General features: G+C 49.6%; 6 protein-coding genes across 6 annotated transcripts; 3 read left to right on the top strand and 3 right to left on the bottom strand.

Moving 5' to 3' along the window:
- Positions 1 to 10,490: 10,490 nt before the first annotated feature.
- PFICI_03751 (uncharacterized protein) lies at positions 10,491 to 11,438 on the top strand (the record flags this gene model as incomplete). Its single annotated transcript, XM_007832332.1, has 3 exons — positions 10,491 to 10,723; positions 10,819 to 10,878; positions 10,937 to 11,438. 3 exons carry the CDS (start codon positions 10,491 to 10,493, stop codon positions 11,436 to 11,438), a joined length of 795 nt encoding a protein of 264 aa, XP_007830523.1.
- A 3,129-nt stretch (positions 11,439 to 14,567) lies between these two features.
- PFICI_03750 (uncharacterized protein) lies at positions 14,568 to 14,942 on the top strand (the record flags this gene model as incomplete). The annotated part of the gene is made up of 1 exon (XM_007832331.1): positions 14,568 to 14,942. The coding sequence occupies one exon, from the start codon at positions 14,568 to 14,570 to the stop codon at positions 14,940 to 14,942; it is 375 nt and encodes a 124-aa protein (XP_007830522.1).
- Positions 14,943 to 16,069: 1,127 nt separating this feature from the next.
- On the bottom strand, positions 16,070 to 17,555 carry PFICI_03749 (uncharacterized protein; the record flags this gene model as incomplete). The annotated part of the gene is made up of 2 exons (XM_007832330.1): positions 16,070 to 16,104; positions 16,196 to 17,555. The coding sequence occupies 2 exons, from the start codon at positions 17,553 to 17,555 to the stop codon at positions 16,070 to 16,072; spliced, it is 1,395 nt and encodes a 464-aa protein (XP_007830521.1).
- Positions 17,556 to 18,569: 1,014 nt separating this feature from the next.
- PFICI_03748 (uncharacterized protein) lies at positions 18,570 to 20,991 on the bottom strand (the record flags this gene model as incomplete). Its single annotated transcript, XM_007832329.1, has 4 exons — positions 18,570 to 19,481; positions 19,604 to 19,877; positions 19,937 to 20,609; positions 20,709 to 20,991. The coding sequence occupies 4 exons, from the start codon at positions 20,989 to 20,991 to the stop codon at positions 18,570 to 18,572; spliced, it is 2,142 nt and encodes a 713-aa protein (XP_007830520.1).
- Positions 20,992 to 22,487: 1,496 nt separating this feature from the next.
- PFICI_03747 (uncharacterized protein) lies at positions 22,488 to 24,131 on the bottom strand (the record flags this gene model as incomplete). Its single annotated transcript, XM_007832328.1, has 1 exon — positions 22,488 to 24,131. One exon carries the CDS (start codon positions 24,129 to 24,131, stop codon positions 22,488 to 22,490), a length of 1,644 nt encoding a protein of 547 aa, XP_007830519.1.
- A 616-nt stretch (positions 24,132 to 24,747) lies between these two features.
- Positions 24,748 to 25,716, top strand: PFICI_03746 (Pre-mRNA-splicing factor syf-2; the record flags this gene model as incomplete). The annotated part of the gene is made up of 1 exon (XM_007832327.1): positions 24,748 to 25,716. The coding sequence occupies one exon, from the start codon at positions 24,748 to 24,750 to the stop codon at positions 25,714 to 25,716; it is 969 nt and encodes a 322-aa protein (XP_007830518.1).
- Between the last annotated feature and the right edge of the window lie 457 nt (positions 25,717 to 26,173).

The raw sequence follows: 26,173 nt of genomic DNA, 5'->3' as shown, positions 1-26,173 counted from the left end.
AATCGGTGGCCGAGCTTCAAGCACGACATTGCCAAGACCAAGCCATCACGCAATCACACGTGCTTTTGCAGCAATATCGAGCATGCGTTTCCTCAAATGCCATCACTTTCAAGTATCGCAAACTCCAAAACCGCAAACGCGGCTAGAAGTCAACGCGAGATCCGGTGTGCCGGGCATAATGTGTGTGTGTGTGTGTGAGCTGCAAGCCACAACTTTCCGTCAGCTCTCACAACGGCGGGGAAAGTGAGCAATCGCACGTCTATATGACGGCATCTCTGACTTTCTGTACGACACATAGTCAAAGTCCTACTGATGGACCTCAACTCTACGAGAGAGTCCTTAACCTCTTCCAACAAGCTTTCTGCAAAGGTAGCATCTATTACCCAATTGATTGTCCACGAGGGTTTCCCTCAGGGTGCTCCGTCCCACGATCGTGTAGTCGCAGAGCCATAGTCACTAGGTTATGCAGTCAATCTACGGGTGCATGCTTCTAGTCTATATTCGGACGAGTCAAAGAGTACAGACCGAGACCCTTAGGACCCTTGATATTGGATAGCACGCAACGGCTTCAAGGGGAAAAGGGCCTCGAAATAAGTCACGTCAAGACCATCACGCTCACCGCCCTATATCTGACGTCTTTGTTGGCTTGTGTGTCAAGATCCTGTACCTATATTCAAGCTACAACTTACGTGAAGAGGATCCCGCGAATATGGCTTAGGGTGAGTATTGAGCACTTATTCGTCAACCGGCCAGCCGATGAGGTCATTGTCAAACCTGGGGTAAATACAACACACGGCAGAGTTCTTTGTGAGCGAGCATGGGGATTTCGTCATTTTCCCGGGGTGTGGGATAAGGAACGGATCGCACAGGGAACACAAACCCCAGATCTATCGTCATACTACAGAAACTATCGTGAGATGCAAGCATTACCAGAAGGGGGAGAGAGCATACAGTCCGACATTCTCCCTATCAGCAAGCTGTCCCGCGGGATATTCGGCTCGGCCGGATAAAGGACCCCCCCCAGGAGGGCCTGCCTTCTGGACCATCCTCGGGATTCTCGGACGGGGGGGTCTAGTTCGGGTGGCGGACCTCCCACGGCGCGGGGTTGATGATTCCCTCTGCCCTCTCCTTTACGAAGTACTTTACCCCCATCTTGGCCCATGGCTTGGCCCCCCCGTCAAGAAGACGAGGGGGGGACGCTCCAGTTCTTCCAAGAAGTTGACCCTTGGCAGTCATTCCCCTTGCGTCGCACGACGGGCTTCCAATGGTGTACGTACCTTTCTGGATCCCCGGTTTACCGCTTAAGGTATGTACATAGGATCGTAGAGGGGTTGTTTTCGAGGGGGGTCCCGCCCCAAGAAGCCGTTTGCCCGTATCCAGAGTCGTCTATTCACAGCCCCCCCGCAGAAAGAGGAGACCGCCTGTCGGGAATACTAATGGTAAATGGTGTACGTGGATAGCGTCTAGGCTACCGCTACTTACACCGTGAGTTGGTTTTTATTTTTATTTTTCCTTTGTCTCCGCTGCCGATCTTGACTTGAGAGGCGCAAAGAGCGGGATCGCATAGATCTACAACACTATCACTTGAAAATTATGAGACAAGGAGGTAACGTAGTTGGAGACAGCACGGGGAGCTGGGACAAGGAAAATCAAGATGCCGTCGGACGACGCAGGTAAACCAGAGCGCAGAAGCGTAACATGATAAGAGGCGGGCAAATCCATGGTCATCTGTTTTGATTTAGGCTTGTAGACTAGCAATAGGCACGGAATTAGTATTGTTTTTCTGTCGCCCAAGATAATCACTACCAGATGTGCCCCTAGAACCATGCGGCTGGACTGCGTAGAAGCAGGTTTGTTGCTTGGGGATATGCCACTTGCAGAAAAAAAAAAAAGGCTGACCCAAAAAAGACGCCGCGTCTCGAGGAGGGGCGGGAAACAAGGCGAACCGTGCTCTCATGCACGGAGCGAGTAGCAGAGCAATAGAGAGCAGCAGGCGGCAGTAGCAAATGCGAGACGGAGACTATCATGCGACTTGATGGGCGGAATGCTTGGATAACTATTGAAAGAATCTCCACACATGTTATGTTTTGGAGGGATAAATGGGACTGACTGTGAACATTCGATGCTGTCCGGCAATGGTAGAACCATGTGATTAGTATGCGGAGTGCAGATCAGCCTCAAACGAGGCTTCTCATCCCCAGATCATCGCTTCTAGTCTCACATGTTAGTGTCTGGTAGAGCCAAGATTATCTAGTATAGCGCTGGTAAATAGCGGCTCCGACCTACTGGCACACACAGTTCATTCGGGAAAAAAAGCACGACAGCCAGATCGACAATTATGTATGAGTTTGCTGATCGGTCAACAGTTTGTGTCCACGAGATGTTTGTTGTTGAAGCTACAGAGACGCAACACAATATGCTTGCATATACAAGCAGGTATAATCTCGATCAACGAGGAAAGTCAGTCAGTTGATGCCGTTAGTCAAAACACATCATATCATACCATACACAACACCAAGTGACCATTAGCCGCAGAAGCGCGCATATCATGAAACGGACAAACAAGGGACTCGCCGAAGAAAAGCCAGGACTGATTTGACCGATTTGACTGACTGACCAGTATTCCGCAGCGGGCAAAGCAATACACGAACCCTCTCGCCGGCGCACATGTGGGAAATCTTTAGTTCGGTATCGGCTCGGCGCCGGGCCCTTTATGGTGATTGGCCCAACCCCGACGATGTCGTCCATGGCGCGCAACCCCCCGAGCCTAGAGATAAGGAGCCATGGGATTTGTCGGGTCGCAATTTGCATGAATCGCATGAATCGAGCACCGTTATTTTTTTTGGGAGGGTGGTTAAAAGTGCCACTTAGAAGCTCTGGATAAGAGAGATAGAGTCAGGTCCGGTGCTCAAAAACGGGATTTCATGATGCTGCCCAATGCCAGTGCTGACCCAGACCCAGCAGACGTGGCGGGCGCGGCCGCTTTGGTTGGACAATTGCAGCTAGGAAATCGACATCACGATTCGATCATGTTTATGCTAATGCGCGTACTACTCTCGGTGGGAGGGAAACCCATGGTCGTGAAAGAAAGAATCAAGTCCCATCCAGTTGCCATGCAAGATAAGAAAAAAAGCTGGTTGGCTGGTAAGAGCAAACAAACAGCAAGTCGCCCGCCAGACTACACTATTTCAGGGTCCACGCCTTCTGCTTGCCGTCCTATCACTACAACCTGTTACTCTCTAGTCTCGGGACCGTCCTTGGAAAACATCTCCACAAAATGCTTATGGCAGGTTAGAGAAGCCCGATGGTTTCCGCTAATTGCAGATTGTTTACGTTTTTTTTGCAAAAAGAGTTTTCTTACACGGCTTATTCACGCAAAGTCGAGGTTCTTCTTGTCGATTACCAGATGGGGCACGAGGACTGTTTCACTTGCCTGGTTGGATGTGTTCAAAAAGTGGCTATGCAGTTTTAATAGAGCTCGAAACAAGTTCCATTTTTAAGTACCGCCTCTGGCAACTACTGTGTAGGGCGGAGACATTCGGAAATTTGGGAAATTTGACAGAAGTCTATCCCAAAGGTCTGGACCATTTGTGATATCACCATTGGAGCAATCACAAGAGGATCAAATATGGCGGCCCAATAGCGGGCTCGAGGCAAGGGTTTTCGATTTCATCACGTAGGTATCTGCTGGTTATTGCGTTCATCTCATACCAGCAGCCGCGGCAGGAACCAGGTTCAAGATAAGCTGATGACATGTGTAGATAGAGGCAAGGCATTGATTTGCAGTAACTGGTTCCTGGAATGTCACTGAACTGCATTTCCGCTAGCCGCCAGGTCTGCTCTTGTCAATTGTCTGCTTTACTCGCATATACTAGAGTAGTAGCAAGAACCCTCATCTAAGAGTGGCGGAACGATCCTTGCCCGGCGTGGGATGACTGCGTTGCAGCGTTGTATCAAAAACGGCATGCCGGATTAATATCCTGGTCACAGTCTGCAGCAGAGAGAGCTGATCTCATATTGGTAGGGGAATTATTCGGCCCAAGTTATATTCGTAGTACAGCAATACTAGTTTGCAACGGGCAACACAAGCCAACGCAGGCAATGGGTTACGGCAAGAAACACCCGGGCGGCTCAATAAAAAACAAAAAGTTGGGATGGAATAGATTGCTAAGCGCAATCGTCATAGGCCATCCGCATTGATGCCATGGATGTAGCCAAACGGGTGCTGGGAGGTCAAGAGTGGAAGAAGACCTAGACCTCGATTGTCTTCGGTATTACTAGCTAATGTTTGCCGAAACGGTCCGGGAAGATTGGACGGCATGAAACAATTAACCCCCCACGAGAAGGAAAAATAGGCGGGCCAGTCGAAAGAAGCCTAAACAGGCAATGAAACCATGACCCCACGAGAGCAAAGAAGCAGAGTATCGTGGTGGGCGTAAACAAACCATAATGCACAGTATACATACATGCCAAGGCGTGAATAACACACGAGTCCCAAGTCTGTATCGTCATCGTTGCGGCTGTGTTTTGGCAGATGACGATGGCGATGCAAAGAAAGAGTGGCGCGTCGAAGTGTCGAGACCACAAACCACTTCGAGTTTATCAGCATCAAAAACCAGCCCTATCTTGGGGGTGGAGATGTCTTAGCAGCGAGGCACAAAGACATGTCATCCGCCGTTTGTGGCCGGTGTTATGCCGACCTGATATGTCCTATTCAGCAGTGCAAAGATACGTGCGGATCGAGGCAGGTAAGAAGGAAGGATCAAGGAAATTGTGAAAAAAAAAAAAAAAGTAACAGCCCATAACACAAATTCAAAATTCAAGATATCGCTCAAGAAAAGCCACCGGTTCATGCTTTGGGCAAAGTACCTGTCGTCATGCGCATCGGCTGGGCGAGACCAATGATCATTGACCTCCCCCAGGTGACGGGAAGACGTGACAGCCGCCCAGCTGGGCTCTGTTGTAGGGCCATGTAATGTAGGTAGTTGGTACGTGCCGTGTTGTAGCAGGTAACATCATGCTGCTGCTGCTGCTGCTTTTGCTTATTGCATGTACCTGATGAATAAGCATGCAACTTCAGTTTTCGGCCGATCCAAGGCGAACACGCAAGGCTGGGGCTCGAACAACACGTCCATGTCAGTTCGCACAGAGAACTAAGTCATCTACCTAACCATGTATGGCGCGAGAGGAGTTACAAAGTTGCCAATTCATGTCACCAGCTAACCTAGCTATGTACGACAAAGGGGGGATTCCGAGTCGGTGAGCTTGCGGTACAGTTTTGCTCTTGACTTGGTTGGCTGAGGAGCCATTAAAAAGCATAAGACTACTGCTACTGTGTTTTCGATGCGCTTTCTTGGTCCAGAAAAGTCATGAGATTTATGTAACTGCCGGACTTGGGCATTGTATCCATATCAGCTGCATCGTATGTGTGTGCGTATGTGTTTTGTAGCAGAGTTGTAAACATGAGTACAATTATTAGTAAAATAGCTCCATTTTGCCTTGGAAACGTGGAAACGTGCTCAAACCTTGGACGTCCATGTCAACTAAACTCTCCACAATTGCGACATTGGTTTGGGCGCAGTACGGAGGTACCTACATTGTGTACCTCTGTAGGTTACCGGTTGCCGCTTTCCGCTTTCCGCTTGTGCGCCCGTGTTGGCCTGGCCTGTTCGTTCAGCAGGTTCGCTGGAGTTTCTCTTGCCCTTCATCAATATACACAAAACACAATTCAAGAAGTCAAGAAAAAGGTGCAAGACAAGAAACAAAACCCCCTCGTCATATTTCTCTCATTAAAGAGGATTGATTTCCTAGTAATTTAATTACCGCAAGTACTTGCTACTGCTATTTCTAGAGTGATGGCGTCCTGAAATGGAGTCTACCTTACCCAGATCTACGGGCCGCCCAGGTTCAGGGCTTTACGCGGGAGGAAACCAGGGAGTTAAAAGATGTGCATAAGCCCTACCACTAACAGCTGCTGCTAATAATAATGTACGTACATACATCTATGCAGACATGACTTTTACACACAAGCATTATTATTAGTCGCGACAAAACATTTCAACAGACATCCGAAGCAAATAAATGCATTATTCATAGTCTCGACCGGTACCTCCACCAAAAGTTGTTTTACAATGTCTCTCATCCAGAGGACGGGACAACGTGCCAACGTGCCCTGCCATGGTGGATTTGGAGAACAAGGAACCAACACTCGACGGGCTCCAGCCCAAAGGTTCTAGGCACTTTGTTTTCTTGGTCGACTGGTGAAAATTTTCAAAATATCGGTCAGCACGGGACTCCATCGTGGCCTGTGAGTCGACAAGGCAAGGGAAGAGTTTTCCTCTGACCACGACCGCTTCTTTCTTCTTCTTCCAGAAGCCTTCCGGGATCTCGATTGCGAGGGATGCATCGCGGATAGGGGAGGAAAAGTTTTTTTTTTTCCTCGCCGAAGTGCCCAAGGTAGGGTTCAGCCGTGCGAGAATCCACAGCGCTCATTTGCTGGCGAGCGCCGCAGAAGACCACTTGGGCAACGGGCAACCCCTTAGGACCCAAGGACCGCCAATACGGCGTGACGGGTCCCCCCAAATTCCCCTGATGACTGCCCCCATCTAGGCCAGTACTGTACAATTACACCTGGAGGACCACATTGACCACAATGAGGCACCTTGGTGACGGGAACAGAGCAGCCGCTGGCCTGGACTGAAGCCCCGTGAGCCTGAGGGGTACATTAACCGGCCCCGTTTCTGTAAATGATCCATCCTCAAGGCCCCCCGGCCGGGCTACCAACGGCCCCTCATCCGGCCGGGTCCAAAACGTGTAGAAGTGGACGTGCAAAATGGATCTTTCTCTTGGCAGCGCGAATCATCCATAGCATGATCACCCACAAATGTTCACGATCCATTAATGTAGTCCAGGTACCTGCGTGCTGTTCGCCAGGCTCCAGATGGGTCGTCTGGTTAGCAAAGCGCCTCACGAACTTTTTTTTTTTTTTTTTCTAGCGCCTGCCTGGGTATCTGACATGAAGTAGTTTGTGTGCGGCTGTCGACTGACCCCTGGGTTACCACTCATTCTTGCAGGTGCCAGCATCGGGAATAGATGATATATTCCGTAGTAACGCAACCAGCAGGTCTACCCTGACTTCCTTAGGTAACGAGAACTGATAAGACATCCAGTGAAAAGCGATATTAGTCCTGCGTGCTTCCCCGGAAAGTATGCCTGCCGCTCGGTCATTGATCTGCGTGCATAGTGCTGTTACAGCGACTGACTATTACCTACACAGCACGACTATATCTTATGGTTAAGCTGTCAAGGTCCTCGAGCACGAGTACATACCTAGTATTGCGCAACATCATGTCCGTTACCAAGGGCCAAACCATCCCAGTCCGTGCTCGTTGGGCGTCCAATTGGCCCCTCGTTCCTCTCCATCCGGGTGGTTTCGATGGGTTCTGTAGCGGGTTCTTTCAGTGTTGGTCCTACCTCCTGAACACTAAAATGGAATTATTAGAATAATCAAAAAGAAGATCACGAACTTTAAACCCCCCTCCCTTCCCTTTTGACTCCAGTCGTCTTGTGTCGCAAGGTGATGCAAAAATTGCATAATGTTCTTTGAAAACAATCCGTTTGTCAAGGAATTACTTGATGCATTGGTGTTTTTCTTGCTTGTCGAGTTTAGTTCCCTGCATTGCCTCATCGATGCCGCCTAGTACCTTGAATTAGGAAACAAACTCAGTCTCGACGCCTCTTGGTTCGACCGTTTCAGGACTTGCTCGATTAGCTCATCCGAACATTCTTTTCCTTTTTTTTTTTTTTTTTTATCTTTCATGTCTGCACGACCCAACGGGCCACTACATTATTACACACAGACTCTGTACAGTAATAGTATTAGTAGTACTGTACTACAATTAAACAACAAGAGGGACTACTGCAAGCCGGATCAAAATCCTAAAAGTGTAGTGTAGTAGTAAACAGAATACATATTACCACCTCATTACCTACGCAAACTACCTCTGAGACGGGGCCCAGTCAAATCAGCACTGGCACCAGGAACACGAGGACAGCCAACCAAGCCAACGCTGAGCGACGATCAGCCAAGGGCAAACCTTCCTTTATTCCCTGCCAATCCAATCCCCCACAGGAGTCTAGGAGAAGGGTCAACCTTAGCTGTGGTCCTGTCCTGTCCTGTCCTGTCACAGTACAGCGCTGTACAGTACCTTGCTTAGCCCCAGACAGGCAGACAGTTTACCTTGGCTACAGAAACAGACAACAGACAGACAAGCAGGCAGATACAGGGCCTGCGGGCCCAGACCCAGACCCTCAGGGAAAAAAATAAAAAAATTCACACAGGAACATCCCGCATGCTGCATACATCACATACAAGGCACCTGCGAGAAATTCTGAGACAATTGAAGCCGAGACAGAACACACATCGACTGGTTCGAAGCCCCCATCATCATCATGCCATCTCCGCTTTCGGCTTTTTTTTTTGTGAAGCAATTTACGAACCGGGGAGGGGGGGGGGCGCAGAGTGAAGAGTCACCAAAAAAAAAACCAAAAAAAAAACCAAGTGGATCGCATAATCCTACCATGACTTTTCCTCCCTCTTGTCCCTTAAAGTACCATATCCACAGAGCGGCAAGCCAGCCAGCAGCATCTGTGCAGTAGTAGCAAAAATACCGTGCAAAACAGTCTTTTTAGTTCGGTGCAATTGCCAGTCACTCAAAGAAAAGAGGGTGGGGACCCTTTGACTTTTTTTGAGTTTCCGGTACCTCGCCCATCACAGAGCTACAAAGTCCCTAGGAAGTAGGAGGAGCGAGAAGGGTAGCAAAAAGAGGTACGACGATCTCTGGGATTATAACAATCCACTCTCTCTTTTTTCATGACCCTTTCAATAATTCCCATGTAAATTCACCCACGCACTAAAACCCACGCCCACGCCCACGTCCACGCCTACGCCCATGCAACACGCACTCACACACGCAACTCACGCGGACATAAACTGGGAAGCTTCTCCTCTTCCTTCTTTTTGGACTACTTACTCCCACATCTCCCCCCACCATTGAGAACTGCATCTCTACTTGATTATCTCTTCCGTCGGGTTGCTTTCGAGCTTCTGCACTACAACAACCACAACCACAACCACACAACAAGAACCTCGCTGGCTCCTCATCCATACCAACCCGCCATCAATCTACACACGAGAAAAGCCACCGACCAATCTTTTGCATGCAATCGACTGCTCACACACACACACTCTTGTGTCATATTTAGAGTTGCGGCAACCAATCTGTTAGGCCCGTTATCCCCCAGCCCTGATAAGTCCTGGCTGCGATCAGATCGAAACCCAAAATCCCGAGCCGGAACTTACAAGCGCGCACAGCGCCAAGTAATAGTCCTCGCTACCGTACTTTTCTTACGTCTCCCGTCTAAAACAAAGGGCAAGAGAAGAATTTTATTCTTTTTCTTCTTCTTCTTCTCCTTCCCTCTTCTGGATCAAGGCACAAACTACGTTACTTGTCACACTACTATCGGTACTTGGATTTGTTCCATCTTTTTTTCCCCTCCAGGTTGCAGTCACACTGGACTTGCCTAACAGGCTACTACTACTGCTACTGGTGCCGCTACTTCTACTACTACTTTAACTGCCTACAACATCGCCGACCGCCTGTACTCCACCGCCTAATCGGCTTTGCATGGGGATCTGGCTTACAGAGCTGTCCAGAAGCTTTTAAAGAGCCACTTGCACCCACCGCAATCGGGCCAAATTGAGGAACCATTTCCAACAAAACCCGTGGACATTCCGTCATATCAGGCACCGGCTTGTATCATTCTTCCAAGCTTGAGCACGCAATTCTTCTTTGTCAGAGATTGGCACCGCTAAAAATCAAATCAATCTTTTACCATCTTGCGCGACATCAACCATTATTGTATAAGTCAACAAGGCCCCAGAAAAAAAAAATAAGTTTTGGAATCTCTCAAAACCAAGTGCCTTTTCCCCCCACAACTTTATACTGCTGGTAATTCAACCTGGACACTCTCGACTTGTGCCGGACCCCAGAAAAACGACTACTACTACCACTACCACCACCACTATCTGTCAATCATTTTGGCTCGTTGCAACATATACCGAGGACAACCGAGAAAAAAAAACTATTTTCCCCTTATCTCTTGCCAAGGCTTCGCCGCTACCAGCTACTGGTTATCGATATCTATCTCTATCGAGTCAAGCGACTTGCACGTTAGATTACTACCCAACTGGCACCCGGTCAAAAAGACCAAGAGACCCCCCTCTTGTTTAGGAACCAATTCTCAATTCTCTGGCTGATCGACCCGGGCGGTAAAAAAGAGCCACACCCCCGCCTCTCACCCCCCCCAAACAGTTGCAGACCAGAGTTGGAGGGACCCTGATTTGCTTTGCTTGCTTGGTATTCAACCAACCATATTCAACCATCGCACCTAGGATCACCACCCCAGGGATCCAATCACATTCGCCCCCAATGCACCACCAACGTCGCAAGTCCGGCCACGGCTCGACCAACCCTTCCATGACCGATGTTCGCAAGGCTGTCACCGCCTCCGATTTGTCCAGACCAAAGAGGCCTCAGACCTTGTCGAGGAGGACAACGCCGTCTGTCGTTCAGAAGCTCGGAAAGAATCCCAGAGACAGGGAACGGGAATGGGATGAGGAGCGAGGATGGGAAGATGAGCGCGAGAGCTTTCCTCAGTTCTGGTGAGTATATGCGCACCAAGTAGGGCAGGCCTGTGTAACGCTGCTCGCACCGTCTGTACCATGCACTCATGATTCGCTAACTGTGGTATTTACAGCATGACCTGCGAGAAGCAATTCATCCCCTCTGGAGAGAAACACTTGTACTGCTCTGAATCGTGAGTCGACAGTTTCTGTATGCCAATCGTCGAGATACTTCCTACTAACATGTACTAGATGCCGCAAGCATGACCAGACCCCAAGTTTGATCACCTCGCAATACTCTTCGGCCAAGAGCCATGACAGCTATGGCAGCAACCTGCCATTCTACTCGGCTGGCAACTCAGAGCCCCGCGACATTATCCCGCGAGCCTCACCGTCGCGACCCAGCTCGACGTACTTTTCGCCCCCTTCCACGCCCACCAGCTCCCAATACACGAGCGCGGTATCTGCCTTGAGGTCTCTGTCTATCCGACCACCAAGCCCGCCTTCGCCGACAACGAGCACATCGACGCTCTGGCCATTCACCAAGACGTCCACCACTAGCCCGAGCACTTCCTACACGAAGCCAGTCAACTTTTATTCCTCGACATACGACAGTGGTTATGGCGCATCTGGCTACGCTTATGGATACGCCACAGCCAGCATGACACCAGACCGCCCACTGCCGTCTAGGAAGCCAGGAGGCTACAGCCGACCCAAGAGCATTGAACTAGTGACTCCCATGGTCGGCCGGTAGATGCGACATTTCATCACGGAACGGCAGGGATCTCTAACATTTCCGCTGCATGAACTGCAGCCAGTCTACCCCACGGTACCTAAATCAACTTTTTCCCCTGGGGGGAAAGGTTCGCTTGGTGTGGGGGTCTTGTTCGTTCTACTTGTTTTCCATATCCGACAAGCTTACCGGCTGCATCGTCGATATTGCAAAAAAACGGGCGAGACGCGGGGGTCAATCAATAACCCCCCGGACCCCAGAGGAAAACCCAGCAACCTTTTCCCTTCTCCACGTTCACCAAATATCTGGGTCCTGGGTTTCCATGCATCTTTTTGTCCATTGTATCAAAATTGCATGGGTACACTCCGACGGTGGCTTGCATGAGGTCTCACTTTATTTCCGCAAACGGCAATCGGTGGACGTTCTGCCGCCGCTGCGGTGAGCCTAGTTACCTAGGACAGTTGTCGACGTCTGTTCTAGGTCTGGGGAGAGACACGGATTCTCCCAGAATGTCGTCAGCAATTTCCATGTTTCATGCAAGGTGCTCTCCATGTGCCACATGGGGGTCATTTGCAAGGCAATTCAGCAGGAGGGGCATTTCATTTGATTACAAAAGCATCATGGGATACAGCGGGACTAGGATTTTCTTTGGGGCATATACGGATCACGGCTTCGGGCATCATGCATACTCCAACGGCGGGCAGCATCGGCGTTTTCACATCGAAAGCATTTTTGGGGGATTTTGGCTTTTCACAACTTTCATCCTGGCAATCGCACCAGGCTATTTTGTTTTTCTTTTTTCACATCACAACGATGCATTGAAAATTTTCATTGTTCGGCATTTATACCACTTTAGCGCATTAGGTAGCGGGAAGGAGTTTTGCACGGATTGGCATTCATTATATTTATAGTGATACTACCAGAACCAGTCTGCAGCAAAGGAACAAAGGGATCATCTCCACATAGCATAGCATAGTCTGCTCCCAAATGAGGGCACAATCAAGTAAAATCTTGACATTTACATGTTGCCGAATAAGTCTGTGGCCCTTGTGACTTTGAGCAAATCACATCAGGAACTCGGATGAACGAGGTCAAGACTCTTGATACACAACCATTTCCTTCCATTACTCCAGAGCATCAAGTGTTCGTCTGCCTACGCGTCCTTTTCTATGATTGGAGTGATTTATGTAAATTGTGTTAGAGTGTGTACCACGTCCATGGTTTGAAAATCTCAGCTTTCCTATGTACCACAAATTGACCAAAACTTGGCGTTGATATGCTTCAAGCTAGGGAATATTTATGCTCGAGTACCTGAAAGCATGAGTATGCATAAAGAACTAGAGATTCTAGGTATTATAGAGTTTTAGGCATGAAAACTTTTCAAAGTTTCAATCGAGTCCATCTGAAGAAACAGAATTATTACTCATAAAGTCCTCTCAAGCGATTTAACCAGACATGAATAGTAATAATTCTGTTTCCTACACACGTCCCGCACATGGCGCCCAGGCCTTGGATATAGCGAGATTTATTTCCGCAGGTGACATAGATAAACCTGCAGGTAACAGATGAATGTACAGGCTGGACGTTGTGTTGGCGTCATGCAGGATTAAAGACATGGTGTATAAATTTAAAAGAATGTGATTTCCACGTCATCAAAAGTACAAAATCATGGTAAGCTCAATATTTCTGTCTTTCTTGCAGATTTGCCTCCAACATAATTGAGGAGGGCGTCATTGATTAGGGGGGGGAAAAATTACAATGAATAAACCTGCCACGCGTCTTGCCTTTTTGCTTGTTACGCGCCCTAGTCAGGAACTATAAGAGGCAACAGGTACGAGCCAGAACAATTCTAGTATTAGTTACTTCAGCCTCGGAGCTGGCGGATGAGAGAGCAACGTATTGCGATACTTTGGAGGGGTTTGTTTATCCTACACACCAATAGCCGCGATCGTGCAGCGACTGCCTAAACCTTTTTAGACTTTTTTTTTCGTTTGCCGCCCTCTTCTTTTTTTTTTTTGGTCTCCAAGGGAAGGGCTGACATGTCAGATATCTCATCCGGGAGAGTCTGCTTGGCTGGGATAGGAATGCCGGACTATAAAGTCTAAACCAGACACACTTCTCATGGTCCACACACAAGTTACTCGTGGTAGTTGAAAAGGGTGGCCCGGCTATTGACTCAAGCTTTGTATCGGTTGCGTATTGGGTGAGGCTCTAGTATGTAATTGTCCGTGGATTCTCCCGATCTAGGTATTGTCAGTAATGCATCTTGGTGACTACGTGCTACTCCGTGAAACAGGCAGACTGCACTTCAGAGGATGTCCGAGCTTGATCTGTAACCCATCGGAATGCTGTTCTTTCCATATTCAGGGTATCCAAAACAGCAAATAATGATTTCATGATGGACTGAGGTTCGAAAATTTCTTATCCACGCGAAGGGGGGGGGACTTACCGCAATCATCGAGGGATCAGCTTCAATGGCATCGGGTCAAACTCAGTGCGATTCAAGCTTCCAAAGCACATTTCAGCCCTGCCGCCCACGACGAGCCGCAAGACTGATTTTTTCCCCATGGACTTTTCTCGAAAGAGTAAAACACCAAGTGACAGACATCGCAATAGGATGGCAACCGTTTTGAACAAGCCCCGGCTAGAAAAAGCTAGACTAGACCTAAAGTCTATATTGACAACCAGACCGTACTCTCGGGTCGATACACCATCTTGTTTTGTGGATATTGCATCTGAATATGTCGTCATGACGAAAAATATATGGTTTCTTGGGGCAGGTTTGGCGGTGGTGTCAGCTCTTTCTCTCAAAGGTCTAGATCATTCCAATAACACATCAGGCCCCCCTTCCCGTAGTGAAGTTGTTCGACATCGCACTATATGTTGTTGCATGACTCTTTCGAGATGGAATTAGGAGGGTAAAAAATGGAGTATATACACGTAATGCTTCCGGGAACCAAACACTTGTCTGGCGTTTCCTGTTACGATTACCTGATAGGTATATGATTCACGGAGCGAAACACGGAACCAGAACCTCACCTGAGCTATTACCTACAAGTGTTACCTACCTTAGCATCCAATAATAGAGCCCGACTAAAAATCCCCTAATCGAAAAGGAAGGATTAAAAAAAAACACACACACAAAGAACAATGTCTACCGGACTTATGCCCGTCGACGAGGTGTCAGGCTTCTACGACACCAGCCGACACCAACTCTCGCTATCGGCCAAGGGGAGCGTCCAACCCAAGACGAATGATATATGTTTCAAGCGATCCAAAGCGTCTTCCTCATTTTCTTCTTCTTCATCGGGGACAAATGAACCCGTATTTGAGCTCGTCGGCACCACGTACGCCATCATGGGCTCCAAGCGGCCCTACAACGTCCAGCAGCGCGAGGACGGCGTGGCGCTCCGCCAGGGCCAGGACGTCTTTGTCAAGACGGCTAACAACCCGGCTGGCGAGGCCATCAAGGTCTTTTGGGGTGGTGGTGGTTTGGCGAATACCGCCGACTCTGGGGAGGTTTAGGTCCCCCGGTTCCTACGGGAAGGAGAGAATAGGAGGTAGCAAGAGGAGGAGATGACGAGGTGTTCGCCAAGGTTTGCTCTCTTTGCTCTCATCTCTTGATGGGGTGCCGAGAGCCATTTTGATGTTGGCCCTGTTCAAGGATTCCTTCGGGTGCTGCGGCTTGGATAAGACAGAAAAGAGTCATGAATGAGATATCATAATGAACAATTGTTTCAAGTCAGCGAATTTGAGGAGCCATATGATTTTATCATACCAAGTTTCAAAAAGAATTCAACTAATAACATTTCCCGGCATATGCGATAATAACTTTACCAAAACTCTTGCCAGTTTTTCGCTGCGTGTACAATATTTCATACAAGCGAACGCTAATTAATATTAGATATTTACTCATTTTCAGCTTATTTACCGAATAAAGAAATCCTCTGCTATCCTTTCAGCTAACCGAGCGACCAATTCTGTTTCTTTTGCCAATTCATGCATAAACGCGGGTCCAACCATTTTGTAATATACTCTACCGCCTTTGTCCATGTGTGCTTGTTGAACCCCAGAGGCAGTCTCTGCTTGGTGAGAGTCACCAACTGTGTCACGTCGAAGCACCAGTGGCACGCCTTCCGAGTCCATAGGCACAACCAGGAGGTCTCCCTTTTCAATCAATCCATCCCCAATGCCTACACAGCATGTCCCTTCAACGCCAACTCCGAAGAAGCTTAAGCCGGTAAGCCTAGCAGCACAGGCAATGATGAATTTTGCATACACATGCAATACGCGTTCTCTATCCGTTTGCTCTTTCAATGGAACATATCCCTTTTGCACCAAATCCGTGATCAAATATAGGAAGCCAGTGATATTTGACGATGAAGCTAGCATTACAACCGCTTCATATGCCGTTTGGAGGTCATCCAAACTAGGCACGTCTTGGGTGCCAGGCCACCCTTGCAGCTCATAGACTTGGATCAACATCTGTAGCCCGTCGATGTTTGGATAGCCCAACGAGGGTAGCAAGAGGGGCAGCAAGAGGAGAAAGCAAGCCAACTTGATAGAATTTTCCTGCAGACTCTGCTCAAAGGGGAAAGAAAAGCAGCATTCACCAATACGGCGAGCAGCTATTTGTAAGGTGGGTATATCACCTAAATAGCTTTGAAGAACTTGATGTGCTGCTGGACTGTTGTTATCATGAACTAATGCTGGCGACAAGCTATTTATTAACACCATTTCACCATTCAACACGAAATCAGGAAGTATGACCAACATACCATTGTGCGGATTCGATATTAGAGAACTGAACTCACCAGGGGACACTCGCTCTAGTATATACTCTACTTCTCGCTGGAACTCGTGAAGGTATGCTGGCAACGATATGGAAATGTCTTTCTCAAGGCCTCCTATACCAGGATCTTCGACGAGTATACCAGAGTCTCGGCATCGATTCGCAGGCTTAGGGTCGCTTGCCAGCCTCCTTTGTAGGCTCTCTGCACATAGCGGTTCTTGAGTATGTAAGTTGGGTACTGCGTTGAAATCGGGAACCCAAGATGGCAATATGAGGTCAGAGAATCTCGACGCGCGCATTCCAAATTCGGCAATCATAAAATAGGGACTAAGCTCGAATTCCGCAATAAAGACGGCTGCCATGACCACTACCTTGTCGATACAGTTGCTTTCGGCATAGTCTGCTGGGCAAAGGGATCGCGCTTGCGTACACAATCCATACAAGGCATAAAAGCGATCCCGGGGATCGTGACTCTTGCGACCAACTGTAGAGCGCAGGAGTATGTGAAGTTTGTCGAGCTTTTTGCCAATAAGTGGTAAACGTGCCACCTTGATCGCGGCTCCGATTTCCTGAATCACCGGTGCGTCCACGCCAAAAGGTAGCTTTTGGCGAATGGAATCCTCATACTGGGACAGATCTAGTGTTGCCAGCTCAGTAAAGATGGAATGCGGATCGGTCATTCGTACCAATTCTGAAAAGAGTTCAGGTGCGGTGATTACCGAAAGTGGGCTGCTGTGACTACCATAGACACAAACAGGGTCATTGTCTGGCAGGACCATCTCCTGATATGTCCACATGCGATTCCAATATGGTAGCAGGAAAAGGTCGATATAACCAATCCATGCCATTGCGCTTTCATTCTGTGCAGGCGGGATAGCTGACGGAGGAGTTTCAATACTGGCCGCTTCCGATGCTCTTGTGGAATTGGCCCACTGAAACAATGCTTCGATATATCGATTTCCCTCACCGAGCCAGATGATCACTTGTTGTGATCGTGTATATAACTCGCACATCAAGGGAAGCTGAAACCCTTTTTCTTTTGTGTTTTTCTGGTCGATACACAAGGCATCTACCCATAGCACCAGGGGTTCGGAGCGCCGCAATTGTCGAAGCGCTGCTTCCAGATTTCTTGTAATTGGCACCGTCTTGCCATTGACCTTGATTGGCTTTGTATCATTCTCGTCACCCCAGACATAGGAAAGCGCTTTAAAAATCAGTTGTCTGTTTAGCGAAAATTTCTGCAGATTAGCGGAAACTGCGTCGTCTGATGTGTTGGATGCCGGCAATAGAGTGAGCAGTCGGATCTCTCGCAGAGATGGCTCGAGTGGTTCATACTCAAGAGCCATTGCTGCAATTCGTTGCACAATGGTGATTGGAGCCGCCCAATAGGGCGCACAAGGATTGCAATGGCAGACAGGGAGATTTCCAAAGCGAAAAGCGTCTGGCTCATGTCCTATGTAGTTTGTCCCAACTCACTGCGGGGTAGATAGATGCCTTGTCCATTCTGCCTCTTGGCTACCGCTGGTTGGTTGCACTTGTGAGTACATGGCACGATAGGCAGGACTAACAAGTGAGGCTGTGCAAACAAGGAGCCTTGCACCGCCATGCACCTTGAACCTGCATACGTATCCAATAACTCTGATATTACCTACGTCTACCGATATATCAACCTGGATAAATGTGTAATATCCACCCGAGTACCTAGGCAAGGACCCTGACAGTTGACCGGAGGTTGATGACAGAGTTAAAGGTTATAAACCGGACTCTATGCACGTACAGGACGGGTTATAATGGTGACATCCAGTGACGTGGACCGGTAGGGAGCCACGTTGCAATTATAAGGTGAACAATATATAATGCGCTATATTTACGTTGATTATAATCCATATAAACTATAAGTGGTGTAAAGCTGACTATTAAAATGAGGAAAAGCCAAGGTTGCAATATTTATAGCCGTCGACCACCCTGAGTACTTGTACAATGTGCTCCCTTTTACAATAATTTGTTCAGTGAGAAGTGCTAATTCATGATGCTTTAGTATCCTTTATTAACAAGTGTAAATATGGTGTGGACGTGGTCAAATAGTTGCGACAGAGATATATTTGAGGTATTGATATCCACCGTCAATTTCCCAATAACGCCTCCTATAGATCGATAGAGAATAAAATCAGACTAAACCAAATGGTATAAAGGACAATCCCAATCCCCCAGTAATTCCACTATTAAACTACTTCCACTTCCTGTCAGTGTGTCCCTGACCCATTGTTCCTCGTCATTCCACTCATACGCCATCACCAATATATACTACTACTACTACAACTACAACTTTTGATCATGGATCAGTGCATTCGCCCCTTTCATCATGAGGCGTGATAGAACGTCTCATGAGTATGGCCGCCCTTGGTCGCACTCCGCGGCGACACGGGCGTCGTCTCGGAACTTAGCTCCTGGGGTCCATACCCGCCGCCGGCATAGACGCTCGGTCGCAGCGGCGATACCTGATCCATATCGCCCCCCACGGGACTCGTGGGCCAGCTCCTCGCGACCCCGCCGTGCTTGACTGCATCCGTGCCGCCGGGAATGCTGAGCGGAGGTGGGTACGGGCTCGCGACGCCGCCGCCGCCGCCGATGGGACTTTGGTCACCGACGGACGCAATCTTGGAGTGCCGCTGGGCGCTGCTATTGTCATACATTTCACTCGCGCCAGAGTCGTGCAGGTTCCCCGGCATCTCCACGGGGTGGTCGGGGATGTAGGCCGTGGGAGGAAAGTGCTGCGGGTGCGCAAACACGGGGCTGCTCGTGGTGCCGTAGGGCGAGTGTTGGTGGCTCGACACGGGACTCCAGAGGCTGCCGTCGCCCGAGTTCGTGTGGGCGTGGTGATGCTGCAGCGCGGGCACCGTCGACATGCCGCCCGTGGACTGGCGGTCCCGCATCATGTCTCGCCGGCGGCGGCAGCACAGCCATATGCCCGCGAGGACGGCGAGGGCTCCGACCGCAGAGCCCACGGCGATACCCGCAATGGCCCCCCTGGAAAGGGAGGACGAGTGAGAGGGGGCGGCAGGCGGTACCGTCACCGTGGCCGTCGACACGTTGCGCGTTGGCGAACGTGCCGGGGCCGTGTATTTCCTCGCCATGAGGACTTTGAGGTCGATCTCGTCAAAGCCGTCGACGGGTGAGGTTTTGGTGGCTGCCCCCTGGGCATTACCGCCAATCACATTACTGATGACATCGGGTACAACATAACTCGTGATATTCGGTCGATATAAGAACCACTGTGCAGACATTTAGTATTCTGATTCTGTCTTTCCTGAGAGTAAAAGTGGATATTCAAAGACAGTATTGGTGAGTTCGCCCATGATAGTCATCAAGGTGGAGAGAAAACTTGGAGGCTTACCGGGCTTCTATCAGCATTCTGTTCGCCCATGTCAAGTCCATGGGCGCCAAATTGGGTCGGAGCATCGCACGACGTATTGTCGAGTGGAAATTCACCACCAGTAATGATCATCTGGGCTCCATCGATGACATTGCACGTCAACGAGTGGTGTGGGTACTGCTCTGCCGTGTTGTTTGGATACATTTTGATCCAGGTAAAGGACGGCATGGACAGGATATACACATCGTCGTACCCCGAGGTATAGTTTGGCATACCGAGACCGCCGTAGAGATAACTATATCCATGTAAGTAATTTTTTCACGGATCACATGTCAGCTGGGCTCGAATCCATACACATTATAGCTGCTCTGGTCGTCCGCCCACGTCACACCAGAGCAAAATCTGGCTCTCATGCCCGGGACATCACCGCTGGCCGTTTGCGTGTACCACCGAGAACTGGCAATGTCAAAGATGAAAATCTCGTCCATGGGCTGCCCGAGGACGCTGCCGTTCCCTGGATCCTGGCTCCCGCCAAAGTATATCAACATTCCTCCGTCACTCACGGGAAGGTAGACCATGGAGCCCTCGGCTCTACCAGTATTGTCCGGCCCAGTCATGTTGTCCATGCGCTGGGCGTCCATGTCGTAGTGAATCAGCCCCGTGGTCGCCGCCCGTCCTCCCGTCCACCCTGGGCTACTCGCATTGCTCTGCCACCCTCCATAATAGTACGCCTGGCCAATCTCGGATACAGAGACGCCAGCGCCATATGACGCGCTGGCGAGACTTTGGGGAACGTTGAGACTGGTCCAGTAGTTGTTGAGGGTATCATAAGAGTACAAGGATATTTCTGTCGGAGGTGACACGGTGGATTCGCCCCCGTACAGAAATAGGTACTTGTTGACGGTATCTGCCCACAGGACGCCGCCGTTTACGCTAGGAATGGTCGCGTTCTTGGACAGGTTGCTGTACAGTTGGGGCATACCACCCGCTGCAATCTCGTCAAGGTCATTGTAAGACAGGAAAGTGTCTAAAATGTCTCAGTCAGTGGTGCTCTTGATAAAAGGCAGACACGAAATTTTGGCGAGATTTAGACATGAAAATGGCCGCGCGGTTTTAGTATACTCACTTGTGTAGTTGGTTGGATCGTCCTCCAACGGACTATAATTGATGAAACCGCCATCAATGTATAGCTTCCGGTCAATGACAGCAGACTGATGGCCGAATCTCCTACAAAAGTTGTTTACGGGATCTCTCTGGGCATACGATAGACTGGAGAAGAAGAAGAGCACCATCATCATAATCAGTGGGAGCTGCTGGGATTGTAGGCTATGCCGACGTTTCGTGCCAAGAGTCCCTCTAGGGGCGGTACTCCAGAAGCTATCCTGCCGTGAAGAGGATGCCGAGCCCATGGCCCGAAGCCAGCTCGGCCGGTACATTTGCGGCTTCTTCATGACTATGAAGGATGGCGGCTGGTCATAACTGCCTGATGTGTAGTGGACATGTAATGCAAACAAGAACAACAGCGCCGCCGCCACCCACAAGAAGAGATAGAAAAACAAATGACGGCGGACAGTTATTGCTTTTTTTCTCCTCTCCAGAGAATACGAGACTGTGTTCTCAAGAACAGGAGGAGGAGAAGAGTATCTATCGCATAACGACACGCACACGTCAGACTACTAAAGAGAAAGGAAAGAGGGAAAAGAAAAAACTTGAAGCAAGGTCCGGGGACTTTCTTTCCATTCGACTTCGGGGCCCAGCGGAATGGTAAGCCACCTCGCAGAGTTCTGGACTACTGACTGCCATGACGAGACGAGCCTATCTTGCGTATGTATGTAATGTAGAACCCCGCAGAGACACACACACCAACCCGTCCAACCCACCCGAGTTTCCCAGCCAGAGTCTAGCCAACATCCAGCCCAGCCCGGTTGGTTCGTTATGGGTTCCTGAACCGAGTGGGTAGCTTTTTTTTCCATCACGTAGGACTAACATGGCCACTCGGGCAAATGATTGATGGCGGCTCGTGTCAGATCGTGAGGAGGGGGGGAAACGTAGCTGGAAACCTAGGAGCTGAGCCGGGCCACGGCAGTGATTGGCGCAAAGACGGCTCCGGCAGTGGTCAGCATCATGTCAATGGATAAGCCGGTCAGATCTCAGCAAGAGCAGGAAATCCCAGTATCGCGGCGGCGTACATGTTGCTGAGCGAATGGCCTTGACGTTGCCTAACGGCTTACCAGTGGGTACGAACCTGACAGTAGTGAACAGTAGTAGAGAGGCTGTATGTAAGATATGGCAAGTCCACTCCGTATGTGTATGCATGGGTGTATTCTGTATGCTGGCATGTGGGTGTACGAGGCTAATGTGGGCTCCGATGCAGTGTCCGGCGATCAGTAAGTCCCGGTCAAACCAAAATTCAACGACCCATCGGCTTGGTCCTGCTTCCATGCATCCAATGCGCAACTTGACCAATCACCGTGATGAAATTCCTCCGATCAAAAGCATCAGCTCCCCAAGGTTTCCTTCGGCTCGAATAGTGCTGAACGGCAGCTCGGGTCCTTTGTTTGCTGCCTTGCGCGCGAGAGAAGATTCAACGGCCCAGACGGAGAAAACGCCTGCAGTGATGCCCCTGACATCTCGATACTTTCTGCTCGTCGTCGTTGTTGGTGACTCTTGTGATAATTGCTTGGGGACGCTGTTTTATTCAGCATGACTAAGTGCGCACGCACTCTGCCTCTCTTGTTTGATTTAAGCGAACATTCAGCTCCATACATTATATTTTTTTTTTTGAGTTGGGCCCGGGTCGCCTATTCCAATCTTCTACTGAGTCCAGAACCTAAAAGAACTGGGACAAAGTTCCGTACAGTAGGCTACCTTATATCAAAAACTCGAATCTCGTGTAACTTCTAATTCATGGCTCGGTCTTCTCATTTGTCCGTATACCCGTTCCCGCCCTAGCCGCCGTCCTTATCAATGAAAGAAACACTTGCATCGAAAACGCGATGTCAGTAACGCGGAACGTGTCTGATATCGCCTTCTTCATCTCCGACGACGTCGATATCTCAGAGGATTCTGATCGCTTTGCCCGTGATTCCGATCTAAAGGATCGAAAGATAGTTTGGAGATCCAGTTCACAATCATGAATGTAGTTGCCCGTAGTCTCTGCCAGTCGCATGTCTCTGACCGAAATCCGATTGTTTCCAACATGTCGAGAACTTCTTAGAAACGCGTAGACGAATTGGTCATTGAATTCTTTCAGGTCAGGTACAATCTGACTTGTCCCATCGTTCCTCGTGTCTAAGAGTCGTGGCAACTGATGGAACAAATGCCATAAAGTCCTCAGAGCCCCCAGTTCACCCAGAATGTGTATGTAGGTTTGGTAAATGGCAGGGTCTGATGGCTTAATAGATTCGATCATACTTTGAACAGAGAATGGGGATTGATGCCCGCTCAAATCTTGTCCTGTTAGCAGGCCGAAAATTGCAGCATGGTGTCCCGAAGGAGACGACTCCATGGACCTCAGAAGTGCTTGCAGAGGCCTCAGCAGAAAATTCGTGCCATGTAAGTTCTGCTCCCCAAGCCTCAACCCAGTTTCCAAATACATACGTGCCGCTGGGAAGGCCGACAAACGCACTGCCAACTCAAACCCCAAGCACCATAATTGTTGATCTATTGGCAATTTCTCTTTCAAGAGATGCAGGACCAAGTCGTTGCACAGCTTGAGCATTTCCAGAGCTGTCGACTTGTCCATTTCTGAGACATCTTGGCAATCTCCCACTACTCTTGAGCACGTTTCGGCGAGTTGCCGACTCTGTTTGGACACGAGTTCACTGCCATACACAGTGTTGGCTATGAAGAAGAGCGGCCTCTTGATCTCCATTACGCTGTTGCTCTTCCAGATCATGTCATGCATAACTTTTCTGGACATGCCCTTTGTGAAATCGTGCAGAGTGCTATGGGAATCAAGCGTTTGCTTCTGTCGATGCAACATGTATGAAATCAAGTTGAAATTGTTGGCAGTTCGAGGGATTCCATTCATCTCCATTCCCTCGTCGCTTATGCCGTGTAGTGTGTTGTTGACAGACTGACTACTACGGCCATCTGTTGTATCTGAAGATTCCTGGTCTAATGATTGATGATTTTGCGCGCGACCACCAAGTAGAGTGGAAATTATAACCAAGTCGTTTATATACCATTCGACTGCTCGACTCCTACACGTATTGTAGAAAGTTCGGTCTCGTTTTTTGGCATAGCCGAAGAATATTTCGATTCGGCCATCTGCTTGTGCACCCATGCGAATTCTCTTGGCATGGCGGTTTTCGGGTTTGCCATCAATATCTGGGTCGTACGGCCTGACGTGCTCGGCATCTTCGGCGTCGAGATCAAGAAGCAAGCGATTGACAGTGTATGTTGGAATGTCTGCACGTCCGAGGGTGGGATCGCGTCCACGCCATGTGTTTCTGCCACCGACGTGGTGTCTTATGATTTGGTGAATGGGGTGTTGAGATGTGGCCCATTGCCGGCCGAGCATTCGAGGGTGTCCCAGGCGTTGCATCTCTGGAAAGACGTGCAATAAGGTATTCGGTAGGGACCTGACATGTTCCGAGAATCTCTGTCCAGGAAAGCGAAGGGTCAGCGGCCCTGTGAAATGATCTCTCCAAAATGGACTGTAAAAAGTGTAGAATCGTGTGATTATGACAAAGTGGAGCGGAGAACGGCCATAGTCGAGTAGATCCCCCAGATTTCATAACGGGTAGTGGATCTTTCTTGGGGAACGGCGCACTAGGGGATAGCGCATCCGGGGGCCCGTCAAGCGCTAAAAGTTTAGGGCATAGGCACTGGAGCTGAACCGCTAGGTACCGAAGAGGTCGCTACTCGGCCCTTCCAAAAATCCGACCCAAAAACCCGAGCTCGGACGTGAGGTCGTGTTCCAAGGCTGGACCTCTACTCTGTAGCCAAACTGCAACCAGCGCTAAGACCCAGTGCGAACTTGTCTGCATTTGACGTTGACTTCATCTTTCCAATACAGCATCAAACAAATACGTCACTACATTACCACCAAGCCCTTTTATTCTGAACAACGCTACGGCTGCAACATTTCGGTGTCAAATAGCATACTACAGACCAGTCAATATCATCCATTGAAACTTTCGGGACCCCTAGTCTACACAATGCCGGCCGCAAAGAAGAGAAAGACGAGGTCTTCGGCCCAACCGATTGGTGAAACGGAGCCTGAGGAAGTGCCAACACAGGCACCCGAGATAGAAGCAGTACCAGAAGAAGCCCCAGAGCCCCAGAAGAAGACTGCAGATACAGAAGACCACATCCAAGAGGAGCAGAGTGCATCAACTACACCACAGCCAGCTGCGGCAGCCGCCGCCTCCTCTTCCAGCACGACATCAGCGGCAGACCGAATGGCGCGGTTCCGCGCTCTGCAGGCGCGGGCCAAGAAGTCATCATCGCAGAACCTAGCCGAAGCGACCAAGGAATCGCAACGCCTGGCCTCGGACCCGGGAGCGCTGGCGTCGCTACAGCGCAAGCGCGACACGGCGGCCCAAAAACTAGCCAAGGCCGAGGCCGAAGAAGCCGGCGAGGACTTTGAGCGCAAGCGCGCGTGGGACTGGACCGTCGAGGAGTCGGAGCGCTGGGACAAGCGGCTCAAGAAGCGCGCGGCCGCCCGCGACAATGCCGCGTTTGCCGACTACGCCGTCGAGGGCAACAAGGCCTACAAGCGGCAGCTCAAGAACATGGACGCCCCCGACATGGAGCGCTACGAACGGGACAAGATGGCCGCCATTGAAAAGGCGGCCGCGAGCGGCGGTCTGGACATTGTCGAGACCGAGGACGGCGAGCTCATTGCCGTGGACAAGGACGGCAGCTTCTACAGCACCGCCAACTCGACGGGCTTTGTGGACAATAAGCCCGACAAGGCGGCTGTCGACCGGCTGGTGGCCGAGATGCGCAAGGCCGAGGAGAACCGGTTCAAGAAGCGCAGAGAGCGTATGGAGAAGAATGGCGACGACGGCGACGTCACGTACATCAACGAGAAGAACAAGCAGTTCAACCAGAAGCTGGATCGGTTCTACAACAAATATACGGCCGAAATCAGGGACAGTTTCGAGAGAGGTACAATGATTTAGTGCCCTGCGTGTTCAATGTACTTGTGTTTGTGGATAAGGAATTTTGTTACCCTAGACGGATGGAGCGCCAGCTATCACTTGCGCGATGGATTATAAGAGAATAAATAATTATACCCCCAGATCCAGATCAAGACTATGTTTAACCAGCTCAGCTACCTTGAATTTTCTGCTAAATTAACACTCTGCGTCTGATCTGCCAAGATACGTGTTATCAATCGAATAGGCGGATACTTTGATATTTCAATGGATAAAAACGCGGGCAAAGATTTGTTGAGTTGATGCGAAAAGGCCGTCAACCGTGACTTATAATGAGCCAAGGTTTGAATTGTGGTTGAGTGGATGTATATGAGATGGTGGCAGGCGGAACTGGAAAGTTCCCGTAGAAGCACCAACAGTACTCTGTAGGTACTGCGCAAAGGTATTCATTCACTACTACATTTTGCATTCAAGTAATGAA

This window comes from Pestalotiopsis fici (genome assembly GCF_000516985.1).
Source record: "Pestalotiopsis fici W106-1 unplaced genomic scaffold PFICI_Scf_2, whole genome shotgun sequence".
NCBI classification, from domain to species: domain Eukaryota; kingdom Fungi; phylum Ascomycota; class Sordariomycetes; order Amphisphaeriales; family Sporocadaceae; genus Pestalotiopsis; species Pestalotiopsis fici.
This window is presented reverse-complemented; position numbering and strand designations above follow the sequence as displayed.